Genomic DNA, 21,202 nt, shown 5'->3' on the forward strand with positions numbered 1-21,202 from the left:
AAAAAAAGGGGGGGGGGGGTTTACATCCACTTTAAGGTTGATCCTACATGTATTATTCTGGCCTAACTTGGCACAGGAGATTGGTGAAAAGAAGATTGGTGAAAAGCTATATTCCCATATTATGCATACCCCAGCACATTCTTTCAAACTTGATCTCAGGTTAGTTCTAATCAACCATACAGATATTGTAAATCTTTCTTTCTCTTCTGACTAATTAAAAAATGTTGGAGGCTTTTTGAGAACATGGCCTTGCAAAGACACACCATAATCATAATCTGTGGGCAGCTAATTAGAATCATCTAACGAACTTGATTACTCTAAACTTAAACCTCATGCTATGAGCTACTTCGCTATAAAAACGAAATAGATAATCTACTTTATGAAAGTACTTCTTCCATGACTGTTAACACATTTTTTATTATCTTCCATCAGGGCTGGACTGGGACAAAACTTTGGCCCTGGACTTCATCCAGACTGGCCCACTTTGACAGGTCTCTCCCATGGCGGCCGGTACTCTTATAGGCAGTACCAGTGGGGAAGCTAGACATTATTTCACCGGGGGAAAAGAATCAGTTTGGTGCCCCCCCCCTTATGGGACAAGATGAGGCAGAAGTGAGAAACTCCCAGGCCATAGCAGTCTGTCCCCTCCCCCATGCTCCTCTGTTGTTGTCCCCTGCTCCTCTGGTCCTCCCCTTGCTTCTCTGTTCCCCCCAGGTGAGCGCTGCGGGGAGGGAGAGGAGAGGAGGTGAGCGCTGCGGGAAAGGAGAGACAATGGCGGGGGGGGGGGGCGTTGTCACTGAAGCCGGCCCACCGGGAAACTCCCTGTAGTCCCAATGACCAGACAATCCCTGTCTTCCATCCTATAATAGACCTTCAAATGAATTTACAGTGCTGAAAAATTTACAGCCAACAAACTGAATACAGTCATGATCCTCTATGGAGGACGAGGAGTGACATTTTATTTTATTAATATAAATATTATGTAAACCAACATTGCAAAATCTTTCAAACTCACATTGTGCAATCCTAGGAGCATTCAGTTTATGTAAATCAGCATGTTAAGGAGTTAATATGTAGCAGTTTTCATACAGTGCGGGTCAAAGTCCAGCTATTTAAATACATGGAGTCTGCAACAAATGAAGCTTGCTTGGTTGGCATGTATGAAGTCTCTTGTGTATTCTGGTAAAGATGCCAGCATTGCACTGATAAGATTTTACTTGTCGGCCAAATGCATGGTACTTTCATGCTTAAACATTTGTATACAGTAGTTTGGTGAGTTTAGGAATTCACAGTAAAAGGGGTCATGGTAAGCACTATTCAAGTAGCCATGGTTTGGGGAGGTGGGATGAAGTTATACAAGTGTTCCTCTTCTTTTCCAGGATTCACAGTAGTATTAGCTTATCTGCGCGTAATTACCCAGCGATGGCCTGTGGCTGTTGGCCTTCACAGGTACTCTAACTAGGTAGCTAGAAGGTACGTAGCCCCTTTGTCCACTCACTTCCACTAAGCTCCATTCTGGGCGTCCTTCTTTGTCATGTGGCTCCAGAACTGTTACAGGCTCTCCAGCCATGATGCTGACCTCATAATTACTACGAGCTGTAAATGAGTATCCAGCAACAATCTGTAAGGAAAGAAATATTACACATTTTATTACATACTTTAGGCTTGGACAACGTCTAAACAACAACTAAAAAAATGTATATATAGATTTATTTTCCTTCACATTTGTGTGTGTGTATATGTATTGACACAGGGAAATTTAAATGTAATTTCTGATTTAGTGAACAGTTAATACTACTTTATAATATTTAGTTGTAAATGCCATAAATACACCTATAACACTATTCCCCTTTCATTTCTCTCATTTAAAAAAATGCAGCATGTCCAAGGCGTTAGTGGAGATAGCAAATAACACATGCTGTGCTTTATCAGTGAAGTAAACACACTCTGTTACTGCAGATATATAAAAAGAATACACTGGGGCGGGAGGTGCAGTGGCGGTTTAGCGCCGCTATACCGTCAGAAGTGCAGCGGTATTTGGCCGTTAGCGGTGAGGTTTTAACTCCCGCTAGCGGCCGAAAAAGGGTTAATACCGCCCGCAATGCGCCTCTGCAGAGGCGTATTGCTGGTGGTATAGCCGCGGTGTCCCATTGTTTTCAATGGTAAGGAGCGGTGGAGGAGCGGTAAGCACACCGCTCCTCTCACCGCTCCAAAGATGCTGCTGGCAGCACTTTTGGAGCGGTCCCCCCAGAGCTTTGCCTCAGTGTGAAAGCACTCAGGCTTTTACACTGAGACTGCAGGGCAGGAGTTTTTCAGGTGGTATTTAGGCGATATTTTTAGCGGTAAACTGGCTGAAAAACTCCTCAGTCTGAAAGGGGTCTAAAGGAAAATGCAAAGCTTGTTTACTGTCTAAGATTCCAAAATACCTTTAACAATTGGGGATGAGCTTTGGGTTCATGTATAACCCAAACCAAGTCCGTTTGTGGTTCAACGATTTGCTGAACAAAGTAGTCATATCTATATGTAAACAAAGCATTCAGAGACCACAAATTAGGTTATTGATTAAATATGGACACACCAATATTGGATCAATAAGCAACTGTCAGTTGTATCATCCAATCTTCTCACGTTAACCACTGGGCACTTAAACGCCCTTCCTAACAAGATAAATTTTCAGCTTTCGGTGATCTCACAATTTGAATGACAATTACTTTTTAATAAATTTTTGTCCTTTTTTTCACACAAATAGAGCTCTCTTTTGGTGAAATGTATTTATCATTTGGCTTTTTATTTTTTGCGCTATAAAAGAAAAAATACTGAAAATTCTGTAAAATGATTTTTTCTCTTTCTGTTATAAAATGTAGAACATTTGTAATTTTTCTTCATAAATTTTGGCCAAAATGTATACTGCTACATATCTTTGGTAAAAATAAGTCCACAAACTATGGTGCCAATATCTGAAAATTGATCACACCGGAAGTAATGACGACCTATATCGTTTCTTGAGACCCTAACAAGCCAGAAAAGTACAAATACCCCCAAATGACCCCTTTTTGGAAAGAAGACATTCCACAGTATTTAGAAAGATGCATAGTGAGTTTTTTTAAGTTGTCATTTTTTCCCCACAATCCTTTGCAAAATCAAGTTTTTTTTTTCCTTTTTTTTTACAACATTTTCATATTAGCAGGTTATTTCTCCCGCATAGCATATGCATACCACATATTACACCCCAAAACACATAGCATCCCTTGTAATACATGTAAACATCCCTTGTAATAGGAATATAGCATGACAGGTCCTCTTTACAGTAAGATGTGCGGTCAATAAGACCCCACATCTCACCTCTAGGCTGGGTAGCCTGAAATAAAAAAATTATCCTGGCTTTGATCGTAGCGGTGAGTCAGTAGAAGCATCGGAGGGTGGCGGGAGGGGGACTGCGGGTATTGCGGGGTATTGCAGGGTATTGGAGTATTGCAGGGTATTGCGGAGTAATGGCAGGGTATTGCAGAGTAATGGCAGGGTATTGCAGAGTAATGGCAGGGTATTGCAGAGTAATGGCAGGGTATTGCGGAGTAATGGCAGGGTATTGCAGAGTATTGCACAGGGTATTGCGGAGTATTGCACAGGGTATTGCGGAGTATTGCGCAGGGATGGCTGGATCTGTGACTGCAATTGTCACAGATCCAGCCCACAGCACTGCTGCCATCCGATCCCTTCGCTTTCCTCTCACACTGTACCGATCAGTACAGAGAGGAGAGGGAGGAACCAGGTTTGTTTACAAGTGATCGCTCCATTATTTGACGGAGCGATCACGTGGTAAACGGCCGCTATCAGCGGCAATTTGACGCAATCCATGATGCGCCGGGTCTTCTAGACCCGGCGGTCACGGATGATTCCGGAAAAGCGCCACAGGGGGCGGGCGCGAGCAAGATTCTGGGAGGACGTCCCAGGGACATCCTCCCAGAATAACTCGACCACGCTGTAGACGTATTTTGTCTATAGCGTGGTCGGCATCCGGAAGGTTCACCCCCCTTTCGGACCAGGCCATTTTTTGCAAAACGGCACTTTGTTACTTTAACCGACAATCGCGCAATTTGACAATTTAGTGATACTAAACAATATGCTTTTTCTACAAATGTAATCCATACACATCCACTAGACATGTGCGGTTCGTTTTGTTCCGAATCGAAATTCTGACACATTTTTCCTTATTCGGTTGTATCTTCAAATAACGAATTTTTTTATTTTTTTGAAAATTTCTGTTTATTGAAAGTTTTTTGGCATAACAAAACACACATTCCTTGGTATAGCACCAAGTATACCATTGGTCAACATGACCATGTACATAAAAACAGAGCCATCGCAGATGGCAATAACCAACAGAACGCCCACCCTCCCTCCCCCTCTACTCAGTTCCCTTCCCTCTGCGAAAAACCTAGCGCGGGGCTCCTCTGAAGAAGGATCTCCACCTCGCTTAATGACCGTCCCAGATCCCAGTCCCGATGCACCTGGAGTAAATCAATGCAATACACAATGTAGGAAAATTCAGAAATTATTTACCATTCTTCGCTACCCAACCGTCTGATCAGATTCATACCAGGCCCTCCATACTTTTTCAAATTTTCAAATTTTCCCACACACCCCCGAGATAAGTATGTTGCCTTGTAATACGGGAGCATAGCATTCACCAGCCCCTTCCAGAATGTTATCTCTGGGGCTTCAAATAACGAATTTAAAACAAATCCAAAAGGACGAAACTAAAATGTTGGACAAAATTTGAATTCAATCGTTTTCAAATCAAATTTGAATTTCAGATGAGCGATGACGTGTCGCGCCGTCGCCGCGATTATGACGCGGCGACGTTCGTGACGCCCACTAACACACAGCTCCTTTCTCTATTTGCAACGTAGAGAGCATCCTGACTCTCCTGTAGTCAAAGGGAGGGGGGCGAGCACGACACTCCACAAGGGAGAAAGCCTTGCATCACTGTGTGTAGTTACAGACAGAACAACAGGAAGTGCGGATTTCTCAGAAGAAATAAGGACATTTAAAAGCAAAATGGAAGGGTGAGGTAAGTGAAGGAGGACTGCACTAGGGGAAAGGAAGCTATTTAGGAAAAAAAAATGTACCTTTACAATCCCTTTAAGGATTTAGAGAAGATCTGTAAAGAAGAGTGGACCAAAATCCCTCCTGAGATGTGTGCAAACCTGATGACCAACTATAAGAAACTGTAAACAGGGGGGAACTAATGCGCAAAACCAAACTAACCAAACTGACTATGGGCAACTATACTAAATAGATTAAAATTAATAAAATGTTAATATAGCAGCAGCCACTACTAAAACGGTGCTCACGCACCCAATGACATACTGTATGTAAAACAGGGAGTGTAATGGCGCTTGCTAGTGGGAAGTTGCACTAATAAATAATAAATAATAAAGTGCAATAGACGACGCACAGCAACGTGTGAATACTAATCAATATGCAATATAAACGTGTTCCACTCTTGAAGGCCCTTAATAACATCCACAACTGGGATGTAAAGGGTAGGAAAAGTGGGGATAATGGGTGAAATAAAAGCTACAATGAAATTATCAAAATCATTGAACGGGTAAGGATTAAATCCAATCCTAATAAACTCCAGTGCTGTCACCAAAAACAAACAAAAATTGGTGAAAAAGTGAATAGTGATGACCTTAAAATGATCCAAACAACACAAAATGAGACTCCTCTGTGTCTGGAGGTAAAAATATGCACCGAAAAATGATGTGCAAGATGAGCATTAATTAATAAATAAATAATATTCAAGCATTAATCGATAAATAAATAGTTCAAATTAATATAGTGTTCAAAGTGAATAAACACTCAATATAAGTAGTTCAAAATAAGATGAAGTGTTCAAAGTGAATTCCAAAACTTGCTGAAAAAAATATTCCAAACGTGCAAAACAAACAGTGTGTAAAGGGTGAACTTATTAGGGTGCTTAATTCCACAGTTTCCCAAAGGTGTAAAAAGTTGCTGTAAACACCACACTCTCTTCCAGTGTAGCTGTGCAGGCACAAGATAGGAAATGCTAGCCTCTCACCTCAGAACAGGTCAAGCAAGCCTGTTAGTATATGGATGCAGCCCAGCAGCACACACTCTGAGTCCAGGAGAGCTCTGTTTGCTCCAATCCTCCAGATCTCCGTTACATCCAGATCCCTCTCAATAAAAGTAAAAGGCAGGCTCCATAGTGCAGTATATCAAAATATATTTAATAGAACAAATAGTAGCACTCACATTTATAGTAGGCTGTGAACAGCATGCAGATTGTTCCAGCGGATTTTAAAAGATAAGCAGCAGATCTCCGCTCTCGGCCGCGAGCAGAGATGACGTCACCAGCGGCACTTCCCGGTCACCTGACGCGTTGCGTAGCAGTACAACGCTACTTAATCATAGGTATCAGCAACTTTTTACACCTTTGGGAAACTGTGGAATTAATCACCCTAATAAGTTCACCCTTTACACACTGTTTGTTTTGCACGCTTGGAATATTTTTTTCAGCAAGTTTTGGAATTCACTTTGAACACTTCATCTTATTTTGAACTACTTATATTGAGTGTTTATTCACTTTGAACACTATATTAATTTGAACTATTTATTTATCGATTAATGCTTGAATATTATTTATTTATTAATTAATGCTCATCTTGCACATCATTTTTCGGTGCATATTTTTACCTCCAGACACAGAGGAGTCTCATTTTGTGTTGTTTGGATCATTTTAAGGTCATCACTATTCACTTTTTCACCTATTTTTGTTTGTTTTTGGTGACAGTACTAGAGTTTATTAGGATTGGATTTAATCCTTACCCGTTCAATGATTTTGATAATTTCATTGTAGCTTTTATTTCACCCATTATCCCCACTTTTCCTACTTTTTACATCCCAGTTGTGGATGTTTTTAAGGGCCTTCAAGAGTGGAACACGTTTATATTGCATATTGATTAGTATTCACACGTTGCTGTGCGTCGTCTATTGCACTTTATTATTTATTATTTATTATTGCAACTTCCCACTAGCAAGCGCCATTACACTCCCTGTTTTACAACTATAAGAAACGTTTCTCCACCAAGTACCAAGTCATGTTTTGCATTTGTATCATGGGTTTTTTCAGGATTTTTGCTTGATATTCTGCCTCTATCATTTAAAATACACCTACGATCAAACTCGTAGAACCTTCATTTCTTTGTAAGTGTACAAACTTACAAAATTTGCAGGGGATCAAATAAGTATTTTACCCACTGTATATACACTTTAGTTGAGGTAATTTCTGATTGTTTGCTGTAGATACCTGCACCTTGGGCATTACCATTGCACTGTTATTGCATTATGTACGCCATAACTGTGCTATAGGCTACTTTAAATAGCTCTAAAAACATCTTGTGTTTTGCTGGCAGTTGGTAGGCATTTCACAGCCTCTAGCTTTAGCATTGGAAGCATCTTTGATTTAGAAAACCGGAAGAAATAACCAAGCTTAGCTTTGCATGACTCAGCTTCTCTATAAATTGTATAGCAGGTACATTATGTTCTTTTCATTAAATATGTATTGTTCAAAGATAGCTGGAAGACACATTCCTCATCTGAGCTTGTAAGAGAAGTATATCTTAAAGTAAACACAGTCTAGCCACTTCCGCTCCGGAAGATTTTACCCCCTTCATGACCAGGCCATTTTTTTACTATTCGCCACTGCGCTACTTTAACTGGTAATTGCGCAGTCATGCAACGCTGTACCCAAACAAAATTTATATAATTTTTTTCACAAAAATAGAGCTTTCTTCTGGTGGTATTTGATGACCACAGTTTTTTTCTGTTTTTTTCAATAAGAAATTATTTTTTTTTTTAAAAAGTAATAATATGTTTTACTTTCTGCTATAAATCATATCTAAAAAAATAATAATAATTTCTTCATAAATTTTGGCCAAATTGCATTCTGCTTTGAAAGTTATATACTACTACTGACGGTGATCAATGACTTTTATAATGGGACTGTGATAGTGCAGCAGGCAATCTGACACTGACTGGTGCTGGGGGGAAACTGACTGCCACTGACCTCACCAGTGCAACGAATACATTGATCAGTGTTAATAATTTGCAGGTGGGTGGGTCTGGACTGGAGCAACTAGCAGACAGCACACGTGGTGTGCAACATGGGAACGCTAGGAAGAGAAGCCCTTAAAGCTCTTCAAAGGGCCAGCTTTCTACTTGAATAAATCTGATAGCAAGTGAATCTGAGCACTATCAAATTCAATGTCTTCCCCAGTGATTTGGATCTTTTTATACTTATACACAGCGTTGTTTTATCATACTACATTGTGCGTACCCTGTACTTTATTGCATCAATAAATATCCTTTATTACGTTTATACTATGTGGATTTTCTCCTGCTTTGTTTATACAGTGACACATCTTTTTCCAACATGCCTGTCTGAGATGTACCTGCAGATAAGGGTATACAGCTCCACATCACAGATCGGGGTATACAGCTCCACATCACATAACAGGTTATGTAGCTCAGCCTTACAGATCAGGGTATACAGCTCAACCTCACAGATCAGGGTATACAGCTCACACATTTTTTGCGGTAAAAAAAAAACAATATTTTTTATTTTATGCGATAAAACATTCCGAATAAAAAAATCTAAATAAAAAAAATCGAATTTATTCATAAATTTAGGCCAATATGTATTCTGCTATATGTATTTGGTAAACAAATCCCAGTAAGCGTATATTGATTGGTTTGCGCAAAAGTTATAGTGTATGCGCTATAATGGACTATATTTATGGATTTTTATTTATTTCTTTACTAGTAATGGCAGAAATAAGCGATTTTTTAGCGGTACTGCCACATTTCGGCAGATAAATATGACACTAAGCGACGCATTTTGGGGACCAGATACACCAATACAGTAATCAGTGCTAAAAAAAATGCACTGTCCCTGTACTAAGGACACTGGCAGGAGAGAGGTTAACATTCGGGGCAATCAAAGGGTTAAATGTGCTCCTAGGGAGTGCTTTCTAACTGTGTGGGGGTGCCTTGACTGGAGGAAGCCAGAGATCTGTGTCCCTGCTTAGCAGAAACACAAGATCTCCATCTTCCCCACTCACAGAATGGCAACTGCCTTGTTTACATAGGCAGACCACAATTCTGCATCTCCTGAGAACGATCACGGGTTGGCGGCGAACATTGGGTCAGCTGATTGGCTCCCGCTCTCTCCAATCACAGCTGGAGCGGGTCACCGGCAGCGCACACCCCAGACCCAGTGCACAAAATCACATACAGGTATATCCAGAAGGGGTTAAAGTTCATGTATGTGTGAAGGCAGGCGTTCCAATACTGTTGGTAATATAGTGTTTATAACAGAGGGAAGGACTGGGTCAGCTCACATGGAGGTCTTCCAAAATGCTGAAAAATATCTCTGTATGCTTATAAGCACTCCAACTGCCTGGAGGTGCTTATCATCCTAAGCAGAAGCTGTACTCAAAACTCAAGCAGTCATAGATGGATCAAAATGGATCTTAGTGACCGCAAATGGACAACAATTCGTCCAGTCCCTGCTGAACCTGCCGAATTACAATCCATATGTAGCCACTGAGGCTCCATACACACTTGTATGACTCCAAAGTTGCGCCGACTTTGGAGTGCAACTTTGGATGGGTGCAACTCGAATACGACTTTGGCTTTGACCAGTTATAATGGACAACTGTTGTACACAAGTTGCATTGTATAACATTCAGGTTGACTTTCATGCAACTTCTGAGGGTTAACATTGAAGTCTATGTCCTTCAAGTTGCATGAAAGTCAGACCAAAGTAGTGCATGAACTACTTTGAAGGTGCTGCAACTTCAAGTCTTGCATATATGAATGGTTATCATTGGAAAACATGGGGAACAACTTGTCATGCAACTTTTATGTCCAAAGTTGCATGACAAGTCGCACAAGTGTGAATGGAGCCTGAGAATCCCTGCTATTGGAATACAATGTCTCAGTGGGAAGGATTCCTCCACCCACCTCTATTGTGTGGATGGAAGATTCCATCCATTTATTTTATTTTCACGGCACGGGACTTTCACGGCGCGGGACTTTCGAAGGGTCAGGTAAGTAAAGGGGGGCTCGGGGGGACCGCTAATAAACAGATGTTTTTTCACCTTAATGCATAGAAAGACCTCTTCACAATGGATAAATGAAGCCACAAAGTGATGTTCAGCCAGCACTAATAGCCCTGAAGTCATCCAGTCTGCTTACTGCATGCTGGTTTGAAATGGCTAATCTGGCATCCTCCATCCACTCTACTATGCATCCAGCTGCAGAGGAAGCAGGTCAGTGCTGGAATCTCCCTATATAAACCTCTGAAAGCATGCATGCCCAGTCATCAGTGAAAAGCTGGCACAGTCAGCTTATTTTCTGACATATGCTGTCTTTCTAATAATAAGGGATGTGAGTCATAGTCGTGACAGCTGCTGGAAAAGCTGCTCACAGGACTGCAGTAAAATAATTGTTCCTGAACAACACAGTCGTTCCCAGTACACATCACACCTTTCCAGCATATCTGAAATACTGGCTAAATAACACATTGGTTCTCAAATACTAAGAGTAATAATAAGACTAACCAGTAAATTGCCAATGCTGCAAATGCATGGAATGAAAGAAAAGGGGAATAGGTTTCTAGGAACCCCCATTTCCTCATAAGATTACAGCAGGAGACAGTTTTAAGGCTCCCCCTTGTGTGCCTGAGGCACAGGGAGCCTTTTTTAGGTTTAGTGGCCTGAGGTGAGGTCGCATGGCCTATATGGGTTAGACAATGTAAACCTTACCTCAGAATTTTTAAGAAACCCCTGAGCCTGCCTATAAAAAGGGGGTTCCGTGAGGGGGAGCTCAATCTCCTTAGAAGGCACAGCCGTGGTGCTCTAGGCGTTCTCTCCATTGGGAAAACGGCGCTGTCTGGGGCAGAAGAATGAGCCTTCTGAGAAGGCTTATCGAGTGGGCGGGCGAAGACTGTGGCGAAGATTTGGTCCACCTCTGTCTGGACCTACCGAGAGCCCCGGGTCAAGAGGCTCCAGGTGAAGTGGATTTCGTCGCCGTCATGGGAGGATCGCAGACTGAAGATGAAGACTGGCACATCTCATCGTGGCAAGAGGAAGTGGAGGAAGACCCTCGGCAAGCAGATCTGGAGTGCAGGGAGTTAGGCAGTGTCATCTCCGGCAGGGCTGAAGAGCCAGCAAAAAGGAGACGTGTCCCTCACAGAAGACACACCCCGTCCCCACCTCGTGGGTCAGTGGATGTAAATGCTAAGAGTCGCAGGCACCAAGCAACAGGAGGAGGCAACCAAGGATAAACAGTAGATCGGTCGCTGGTCCATCCAGACCCCTGCTTACTGTGGCACCCACAGTGCAAGAGGATCAGTGAGGGGGTCACAGCATTCCAGTGGTCTGTGCCCATCTGCAACAACAGGCTGATGTACCTGTGAATCTAGGAACTGGCGAGTTAACATCTGTACGATTGCTAACTAATTTAACTAGCTTAGTAACTAAAATCTCTGGATTTAGATAGTAGAAACCTAAATAGTGAGGATACAAGGAGTGATTTTAATACAGATAATTCTATTGCTTCAGTTTGGGCGCCACCTACTGTTACATCAGTTAATTGCACCCAATCGTCATTATTAAGCTCGGAAGGGGTTTGTTCAGCTTTACTAGCTAAGATAAACAATGCTAGATTACTGTCATGGTCTTACCTCTCTCCTGTCTCCTTCGTTTGACATGTGCTGGCGGCCATCTTGGTTTCTAGGTCTCTTGTAGCCTCCCACCCTGCAGCTCCTCCTTCCCACTGGGAGGAGCTGGATGCCTGACTCACATATATAGGAGGTCTGTGACTTCAGTTCCTTGCTTGGTCCTCCTGTGTGCACATGCTTCTAAGACTGCTGCTGCTTCTGGTTCTGATCCTGGCTTCGTCTGACTTCTCTGCTGGTTCCTGATCCTGGCTTCGTCTGACTTCCCTGCTGGTTCCTGATCCTGGCTTCGTCTGACTTCCCTGCTGGTTCCTGATCCTGGCTTCGTCTGACTACCCTTCTGGTTCCTGACCTCTGGTTTCACCATCCGTGTGGACTTTTGCTTTACAGCTTGATTTTCAATAAAGCCTTCTTATTTTCACTTATCTCTTGTTGTACGTCTGGTTCATGGTTCCGTAACATTAGGACCAAGCCATGAATTTTGACGGTACAGAGCCATCCTCGCTACCCACGCTGGTGGCCAGACTTGATCAGCTGGAGTCCCTGTTGGGTCAGTTCGCCGTGGCGTTGCAAACCCTGCTTGAACGCACGGCTCATGTCGCTCCCGTTGCCGATGGGTCGGTTGTCGCTCCTGGGCCTGCTCCTACTGCCGCTCCGGTTGTTGCGCCAGAGTCTACCCCGACACCTGTTGTTGCGCCTGCGGTGTTTCGGGGTATGACCGGTTCTGCCCCCCTTCCACAACGATTTGGGGGAGAGCCAACTCAGTGCCGAGGTTTCCTTAACCAAGTGGGCATTTATTTCGAGTTGCTGCCACATGCCTTTCCCACTGAGAGATCAAAGGTGGGCTTCTTGATCTCGCTGCTCTCGGACAAGGCCTTGGCCTGGGCCAGCCCTTTATGGGAGAACAACAATCCGGTGGTTGCCGAGTTTTCCGGTTTTGTTGCTTCTCTTCGGAAGGTATTCGATGTGCCGGCTCGCGCCGCCTCTGCTGCGAAGCTCCTTATGTCCGTCAGACAGGGTTCACGATCCGTAGCCGAATACGCCATTGAGTTTCATACCCTGGCAGCAGAGGTAGGTTGGAATAATGAGGCTCTGGTCGCTGCTTTCTCTCATGGTCTCTCGGATGCCTTGAAGGATGAGGTTGCAGCTAAGGACCTACCAGTGGAGCTCGAGGCTCTTATTTCTTTCCTGATTTTGATTGACACCAGACTCAGGGAGAGACCTTCCTTTAAGGAGCGCCTGCGGAGGCCTCCTAACAGTTTGGCGCCTACTTTTGCTGTCCCACCCGTGCCTCCCTCTCCTCCCACGCCTCCTGGTGTTGACTTGTCTGGGGGTGAACCCATGCAGCTGGGGTTTGCTCGCCTGTCCGAGGGGGAGAGGGTACTCCGGAGACGCGAGGGCCGATGCATGTACTGTGGTCTCGGTGGGCATTTTCGGTTGGCATGTCCGAGCCGTCCGGGAAACGCTCGCACCTGAGATCCTGTCGGGGGCAGATCTTGGGTGGAGTCTCCTCGTCCCCGGTTTCCCGTGTTGATAAACCACTGATCACTGTTGTCCTCTCCTGGGTCGGGGGCTCGGTGACGACCCAGGCGTTGGTGGACTCTGGTGCTGGTGGTTTTTTCATTGATGGTGAGTTCGCTGCCGCCAATTCCATTCCTCTACAGGCTCGAGGTTCCCCGCTGGCTCTAGAGGCGATAGACGGCAGACCCCTCCAGCCGTCACACGTGACTCATGAGACCCTTCCAGTGGGGATAGCCATTGGTGTCGCTCACAGAGAGTCGGTCTGCTTCCAAGTTATTTCGTCTCCACACTACTCGGTGGTCTTGGGGTACCCCTGGCTCCAGAAGCATAATCCGACTTTCGACTGGAGATCGGCCGAGATCCTCTCATGGTCACCACAGTGTGGGGCTAAGTGCATCCATGGGCCTGTCAAGTTGCTGTGTACTTCCTCGGACTCTCTGTTGCCTCCTGAATACGAGGAGTACCGGGATGTATTTGATAAGGTACGCGCAGTTGCCCTACCTCCGCACCGCCCCTATGATTGGGCCATACGGTCATTCTCATGATTGTGGATCGGTTTTCCAAAATGTGCCACTGTGTTCCTCTCAAGAAGTTACCCTCTGCACAAGAGTTGGCCACGATTTTTGCCAGGGAGGTCTTCCGGTTGCACGGTTTGCCCAAGGAGATTGTGTCGGATCGGGGGAGTCAGTTTGTGTCCAGGTTCTGGCGCGCCTTTTGCTCCCAGTTGGGGATTCATCTCTCCTTCTCCTCGGCCTACCACCCTCAGTCCAATGGGGCCGCAGAACGATCCAATCAGGCCTTGGAGCAATTCCTTCGTTGCTATGTCTCCGATCACCAAGACAACTGGGTTGACCTCCTGCCTTGGGCTGAGTTTGCCAGGAACACGGCGGTGAACTCTTCCTCTGGTACGTCTCCCTTCATGGCCAATTATGGGTTCCAACCTGCCGTGTTACCGGAGGCATTCTCTTCCCCAGGATATTCCGGCTGTGGAGGATCACCTTTCCGTCCTACGTGCTTCTTGGGTACAGATCCAGAAGTCCCTTGAGGTCTCTGCGCAACGCCAGAAACTCCAGGCTGATCGCAGACGAGCGCCTGCTCCTTCCTACCAGGTCGGAGACCGTGTATGGTTGTCCACCCGCAACCTCAACCTTCGAGTGCCCACTCCCAAGCTGGCTCCTCGCTTTGTTGGTCCCTTCCGAGTGCTTCGCAGGGTAAACCCGGTAGCCTATGCCCTTGCGCTTCCACCTGGCATGCGGATCTCCAACGTGTTTCATGTCTCCCTGTTGAAGCCACTGGTGTGCAATCGCTTCACTTCCTCGGTTCCTCGGCCTCGTCCGGTCCAAGTGGGCAATCACGAGGAGTATGAGGTGAGCAACATCCTGGACTCACGCCTGGTCTGCGGTCGGGTGCAGTTTTTGGTCCACTGGCGTGGTTATGGTCCAGAGGAGCGTTCCTGGGTTCCCTCCGCAGATGTCCATGCTCCTGCCTTGCTCCGACGCACGCTTCCCTCAGAAACCGTTTTTTGCACCGCGGAGGAGGGGCCCTTGAGGGGGAGGTACTGTCATGGTCTTACCTCTCTCCTGTCTCCTTCGTTTGACATGTGCTGGCGGCCATCTTGGTTTCTAGGTCTCTTGTAGCCTCCCACCCTGCGGCTCCTCCTTCCCACTGGGAGGAGCTGGATGCCTGACTCACATATATAGGAGGTCTGTGACTTCAGTTCCTTGCTTGGTCCTCCTGTGTGCACATGCTTCTAAGACTGCTGCTGCTTCTGGTTCTGATCCTGGCTTCGTCTGACTTCTCTGCTGGTTCCTGATCCTGGCTTCGTCTGACTTCCCTGCTGGTTCCTGATCCTGGCTTCGTCTGACTTCCCTGCTGGTTCCTGATCCTGGCTTCGTCTGACTACCCTTCTGGTTCCTGACCTCTGGTTTCACCATCCGTGTGGACTTTTGCTTTACAGCTTGATTTTCAATAAAGCCTTCTTATTTTCACTTATCTCTTGTTGTACGTCTGGTTCATGGTTCCGTAACAATTACAAAACATACCGGAAGCATGTCTTAAAGAAATATTGCCTTGTGAATTATCTCCGTTGGACTATCATCTTGCTCTCAGCATTAAAGAAAAACATTTGGAGAGGGGAGTTTAGAGGTTTTAACTCTTCTATCTTTTAAATAATTTTTATCTGGGACTGAGAAAAAGGATGATAAAGTAGAGGAGGACAGGAGAAGACCAGTAGCCAGGTCTTTAATAATTAGCTAAAGACTTTTTGTATCTATATCTGTGTTGTGCGAAAAATGCCCAGGTAAAAGCCCTTGTCTCTAATAATCGTAGAAGCATACAAGAACTTTGGAAGGACAAAAACATGCGGTTCATCCTACTTTAAAATGTGGAGCGAAAGATGTCAGCTTATCGGTGAACTTTTTTCTCTCCCCAAAGAGTATCCTTCATTAAACAAACAACTAATATGGTACCCCCATCAACAGCAGAATACAGAAAAGGTATATATCTGAACTTTAATGAAGGACATTGCAAATGGCCAAATTCTAGCAAATTCAGGCACGAATGTGCCTTTTGTGCAAGAGGCCACCCAGTCAACAAGTGTTTCAAAAAAATTTCCTCAGCCAACCTACAACATGGCAGCGAGGCATTTCAAAAAAGCAGTCACCCCAGTGAAGTGGCAAAGAATTATTCCTTGGCTTCTGGAATATACAGATAGGCAGAAGGCCCACGTGCTCATTAATGGTTTTAAGGACTTTTTTGCCAATCTTTTTTGGAGCAAGGGTGTAAATTGGTGAATAACTCAGTGGATAATATGAAATAAGTGGTCAGGGATAAGATTTTTAAAGAATTGAAAAAAAAAGGAAGGTTTGAGGGTCCATTTTATTCCCCGCCATTTATTCAGCATTTAGGAATAGTTCTGAAAAAGGAACCAAATTCATTTAAATTGATTCATCACCTTTCATATCCAGCAGGTTATTCCCTAAATGACCACATTTCTGAAGCTATGACTACAGTTACATACTCTGTTAGCAAAAGCAGATATTCAATCTGTATTTAGGCTTCTCCCAATCCATTTGGAATGTTTTAGTTCTCTAGGTTTTTTCTTTGATACATATTTGGCAATTGACTGCTCTTTATCTTGTTTTTCCACCGTTTTAGAATGGGTAGTTTTTTCAGTAACTGGTTCTTCCTTAATGATTCGTTACTTGGATGATTTTTTATTTTTAGGTTCTTCTGATATTCTTTTTCTCTTGAAATCCTTTTTTGAGGTTTGTAACCAATTTGGAGTTCTATTGGAACAAACTTCTTGGCCTTCTACCTGCCCGGATTTTTTAGGAATAACAATAAGTGAGAATGGAATTCAGGTTGCCAGAGTGAAAAATAGAACAGATTAAAATACAGTTGTATTTGATTATTAGAAAAAATAAGGTTTGTTTAAAAAGACATGCAGTCCCTTTTAGGCTTACTAGCTTTTGCTACCAGGGTTATGCCGGTAGGTAGGATTTTTTCCAGGAGATTATATATGTCAATCTCCGGTTTGAAATCCCCATTTTCACACATTAGGCCTCGTACAGACGACCGGATCTATCCGCTGGGATTGATCCGCGGATCAGTTCCAGCAGATAGATCCGGTCGTCTGTACGTCCGAGCGGACATTTCCCGGCGGATAAAAATCCAGCCGACGGATTCCCAGCGGATGAAAATTTTGTAGCATGCTACAAAATCTATCCGCTGGGATCCAGTCCAGCGGACTGATCCGGTCGTCTGTACAGACTCACCGGATCAGTCCGTCCGCTCCTATCCCTCGCATGCGTCGTAATGATTCGACACATGCGTGGAAGTCTTTACCTTCCAGCGTCGCGCACGTCACCGCGTCATCGTCGTGGCGACGGCACGACACGTGACCGCGGATGTTTTCCGCGCGGATTTTGATCCGATGGTCTGTACAAGCCATCGGATCAAAATCCGGAGGAGGAATGTCCGCTGGAAACGGTCCGGCGGACCGTTTCCAGCGGATAACCCCTCGTCTGTACGAGGCCTAAGAGTTACACATGACATGAGAGAAGACCTTTTAGTATGGGTACAATTTCTTGAAAACTTGGAAAAGCAGTATGGCAACCCGATTTTGTTCTGGACTCTGATTTCAACCTATTTACTGATGCAGCAAGTTCTATTGGTTTTGCAGCCATCTGTCAAAATCACTGGTGCGCAGGCAGTTGGAATTCTCGATGGCAGGTAAGAGGTTATTTGATAAGTATAGTCTTGCTGGAGCTCTTTCCTATAGTTGTAGCCCTTGAGGTCTGGGGCTATGAATTTAGCAACAGCAAAATTATTGTCAGTACAGACAAAAGTGGGGTAGTGTAAGCAATTAATTGCTTGTCATCCAAGTCTACGTCGGTCATTATTTTTCTTCACTTCTTAATCTTAAAGGGCCAGATCCACAAAAGGGATACGCCGGCGTATCTACTGATACACCGTCGTATCCCTGTTTCTATCTATGCGACTGATTCACAGAATCAATTACGCATAGATATTCCTAAGATCCGGCAGGTGTAATAGTTTTACACTGTCGGATCTTAGGATGCAGTACCGCGGCCACCGCTGGGGGCATTTCTCGTCGAAATTCTTCGGGTATGCAAATTAGCACTTACGGAGATCCACGAAGCGGTTTCCCTTTGTGAAGTCTCCGTAAATTGTTAGTTTGCAAACGCAAAGATAGGGTACCTTTTACAAAGTGTAAAGTTAGTACACCTTGTAAAAGTATACCCTTCTTTCCCGCGACCCTGTCAAATTTTTTATTTTTTTTTAAATTTCCCGCCGCATCTCTTTTTTTTTCCCGACGCAACTTTTTTTACCTGGCGTGATTCACAAAACTCGGCGCAACGTAACTTCGCGCAAAGCACGTCGGGAAAATCGCGTCGGGAGCATGCGCATGTACGTCCGGCGCGGGAGCGCGCCTAATTTAAATGGGCCCCATTAGAAGTTACACCGCTGAAAATTTCTAGGTAAGTGCTTTGTGGATCGGGCACTTGGGTAGAGATTTTGCGGCGGTGTAACTTAAATAGGAAAGGTTACGCCCGCTCGTTGTGGATCTGGCCCTAAGTCTTTAAGCCTGAACATATGGATCAAGGCTAAATGTGTGGTGGGGAAAAATAATGACCTGGCGGTTTCATTATCTTGCTTACAGATGGACCGTTTTTTTCTGCCTATTGCCAAAAGCAGATGCAGTGGGAATGGAGTGCCCATCCCATCTATGGGATTTGATCTAAGACTGATTTAGGGATAATATAAAGCACTCCATAGCACCTGCAACCTGGGATGGATATCAGTAGGCCTGGTTTGTGTGGTTAGCTTTTTTGGATTCATTAAACAAGAATCATAATACTTTTTCTGAGAATTTAATACTTTTATTTTTAAATCATTTGTTTCTACAGAATTAGTCATGGTCTCACATGAATAAAGTTATGTCTGAAGTGCCTTTCTTTTTAAAATTACACAGCTTAACTTCTTGTTAAAGTTTTTTCTCAGTTAAGCAAGCCCTGAAGTGTTATAAGAAAGGTAATTTTAGTGTGGCTAGGCGGAAGCCTATTAACTCCAGATATTTTGAAAATGCTGTGTGATTTGGCAATTCAAGTGTGTTTTTCTAATTTTGAAGTGGTGCTGTTTAAAGCAGTCTTTTCAATTAATTTCTTTGCAGCACTCACAGTTTCTGAGTTGGTTCCGCATTGTAAAGCGGGTAAGTATGGTTTACAATTGGCAGACATAATTATTACGGTTGAGGTTTTACATTTTTTCACATTTTTTCATTAAACATTTTAAAACAGATCAGTTGGGTAAAGGGAGGCGGGTTAATCTGTATGCCTATAGTGGATCCTCCATCTGCCCAGTCAGACTATTGGCAGATTATTTACAAATAAGGCCTCATTCAGGGCAGTTTTTGTTTTTACATGTGGATGGTTCATTACTTGAGGTTTCAATTTCTCAGTGTTTTCAAAAAATGTCTCTCTATATTAACCACTTGCCTACTGTGCACATACACCCCCTTCCTGCCCAGACTAAATTTTAGCTTCCGGCACTGCGTCACTTTAACTGACAATTGCGCGGTCGTGCGACATGGCTCCCAAACAAAATTTACGTATTTTTTTTTTCCACAAATAGAGCTTTCTTTTGGTGGTATTTGATCGCCTGTGTGGTTTAGTTTTTGCGCTATAAACAAAATTTTGAAAAAAAAAACACAATATTTTTTACTTTTTGCTATAATAAATATCCAATTTTTTTAAAAAAAAATATTTTTTTAGCTCCATTTAGGCCGATACGTATTCTTCTACATATTTTTGGTAAAAAAAAAAATCGCAATAACCGTATAGTGACTGGTTTGTTATATTGCCTACAAAATAGGGAGACATAATTATGATTTTTTTTTTTTTTTTTTTACTAGGAATGGCGACGATCTGCGTTTTTTTTTTTTTCCGGGACTGCGACATTATAGCGGACACATCGGACACTTTTGACACATTTTTGGGACCATTCACATTTATACAGTGAACAGTGCTATACATATGCATACGTGGTTAATGACTACAGGAGGGGGGGGCCCCCTATGGACGGGCCGCCACTGGCGGTGACGTAAAACACAACGACGTGCTGAAAAAAACGAAGTTCAATGCTTCCAAGCATGCGTCGACTTGATTCTGAGCATGCGTGGATTTTAACCGATGGACGTGCCTACAAGCAATCGTTGTTTTTTTTTTTCTATCGGTTAGGTCTCCATCGGTTTGGTCTGATGAAAACGGTCCATCAGACCGTTCTCATCGGATTGACCGATCGTGTGTACGCAGCATTAAGCATGAAAATGCATCATAATCGCGTGTGAAAAAAGGCACTACAGAAAATCACTGAAAAACACATAAATATGTAATAGCACTAGTATGGACCTAGGATAAGTAATCACTTTGGATGGATACTAAATATGTAAATGTCACATATATTGAAAGTCCAGGAAGGAGACCTATGCAATACAAACAATAAAATATATCATCCAAAGCCAAAAATGGTATACTGTTCTGCCACAGCAGCATTTTTTAACTAGGACCTATAGCGCTCTACTGTATTCTGGATTACACATTCCACCTGCTGATAAAATGTGGTAATGCAATTCCTACAGCTCCACATCATTTTTTTGCAGAGATTCTCATCTGGATTTTTACAAAATTGTTGTGGTATGTGCTTTCAATTCTTACCTGAAATGTTTCAGTGGTGTCCATGTACTCAGGAGAGGTTGGATAGGGACATACTTGAGATGTAAGTGAATGTCTCCTCCCTTCAACAGTCGTGTTTGGCTCAGGTGAAACACTTAAGCGAGATGGACTCTGTTCCACCTGGTAGGGCTGCAGTTTGCTGCTTGGTACATATCCACGAGATGCTGTTAGAAATAAAATTAAACAAGAGACAAAATTTAAATGAGCTATGATGCAAACAGATATAAATTTGGCCTCTACAGGATACATATAATGTAAGATTAGTTAAAAGTACCTCATCCAGGATTCTAAGTTAGATAAAGATTGGAATTTTGGGTCCCAAACCAAAAAACCAGGGGGATTGTGGGCGATTGGACTATGGCGGTACGGTAAGCAAATGTAAAAGATGCACATAAATAAAGATACAATTTTTATTAATATTGATATAAAACAATCAAGTACAGACAAGATACAATTAAAAAAAGTGACACTCAATGTGTATCACCACAATAAACGACCCCAAGAGGGGGGGAGGGTCATGGTGGGAGTAGAGGTCACTAGGGGTTTCGTGGCCCTTGCCGCTTCTTCAGGAGAACAATCTGGAATAAATTGACAGACAAAACAATAACTAAACAGATAGCAGGCATAGCAATACAGTCAAGCCTGATGTACAGTTAGG

The 21,202-nt window shown here is 43.5% G+C and overlaps 1 protein-coding gene across 1 annotated transcript in view; it reads right to left on the bottom strand.

Annotated features, from left to right (window-relative positions):
* Nucleotides 1-919: 919 nt before the first annotated feature.
* The window catches only part of ARHGEF37 (Rho guanine nucleotide exchange factor 37), a 148,132-nt gene continuing 127,849 nt past the window's right edge, over nt 920-21,202 (bottom strand). Inside the window, exons 14-15 of the mRNA XM_040344513.1 lie at nt 20,527-20,708; nt 920-1,621 (exon numbers count right to left, since the gene is read on the bottom strand). Of these exons, the coding sequence (XP_040200447.1) occupies nt 1,394-1,621; nt 20,527-20,708 (410 nt within the window). The 3' untranslated portion in view covers nt 920-1,393. The remainder of the gene's footprint in view (nt 1,622-20,526; nt 20,709-21,202) is intronic.

Source organism: Rana temporaria, chromosome 3, assembly GCF_905171775.1.
Source record: "Rana temporaria chromosome 3, aRanTem1.1, whole genome shotgun sequence".
In the NCBI taxonomy this organism is placed as follows: domain Eukaryota; kingdom Metazoa; phylum Chordata; class Amphibia; order Anura; family Ranidae; genus Rana; species Rana temporaria.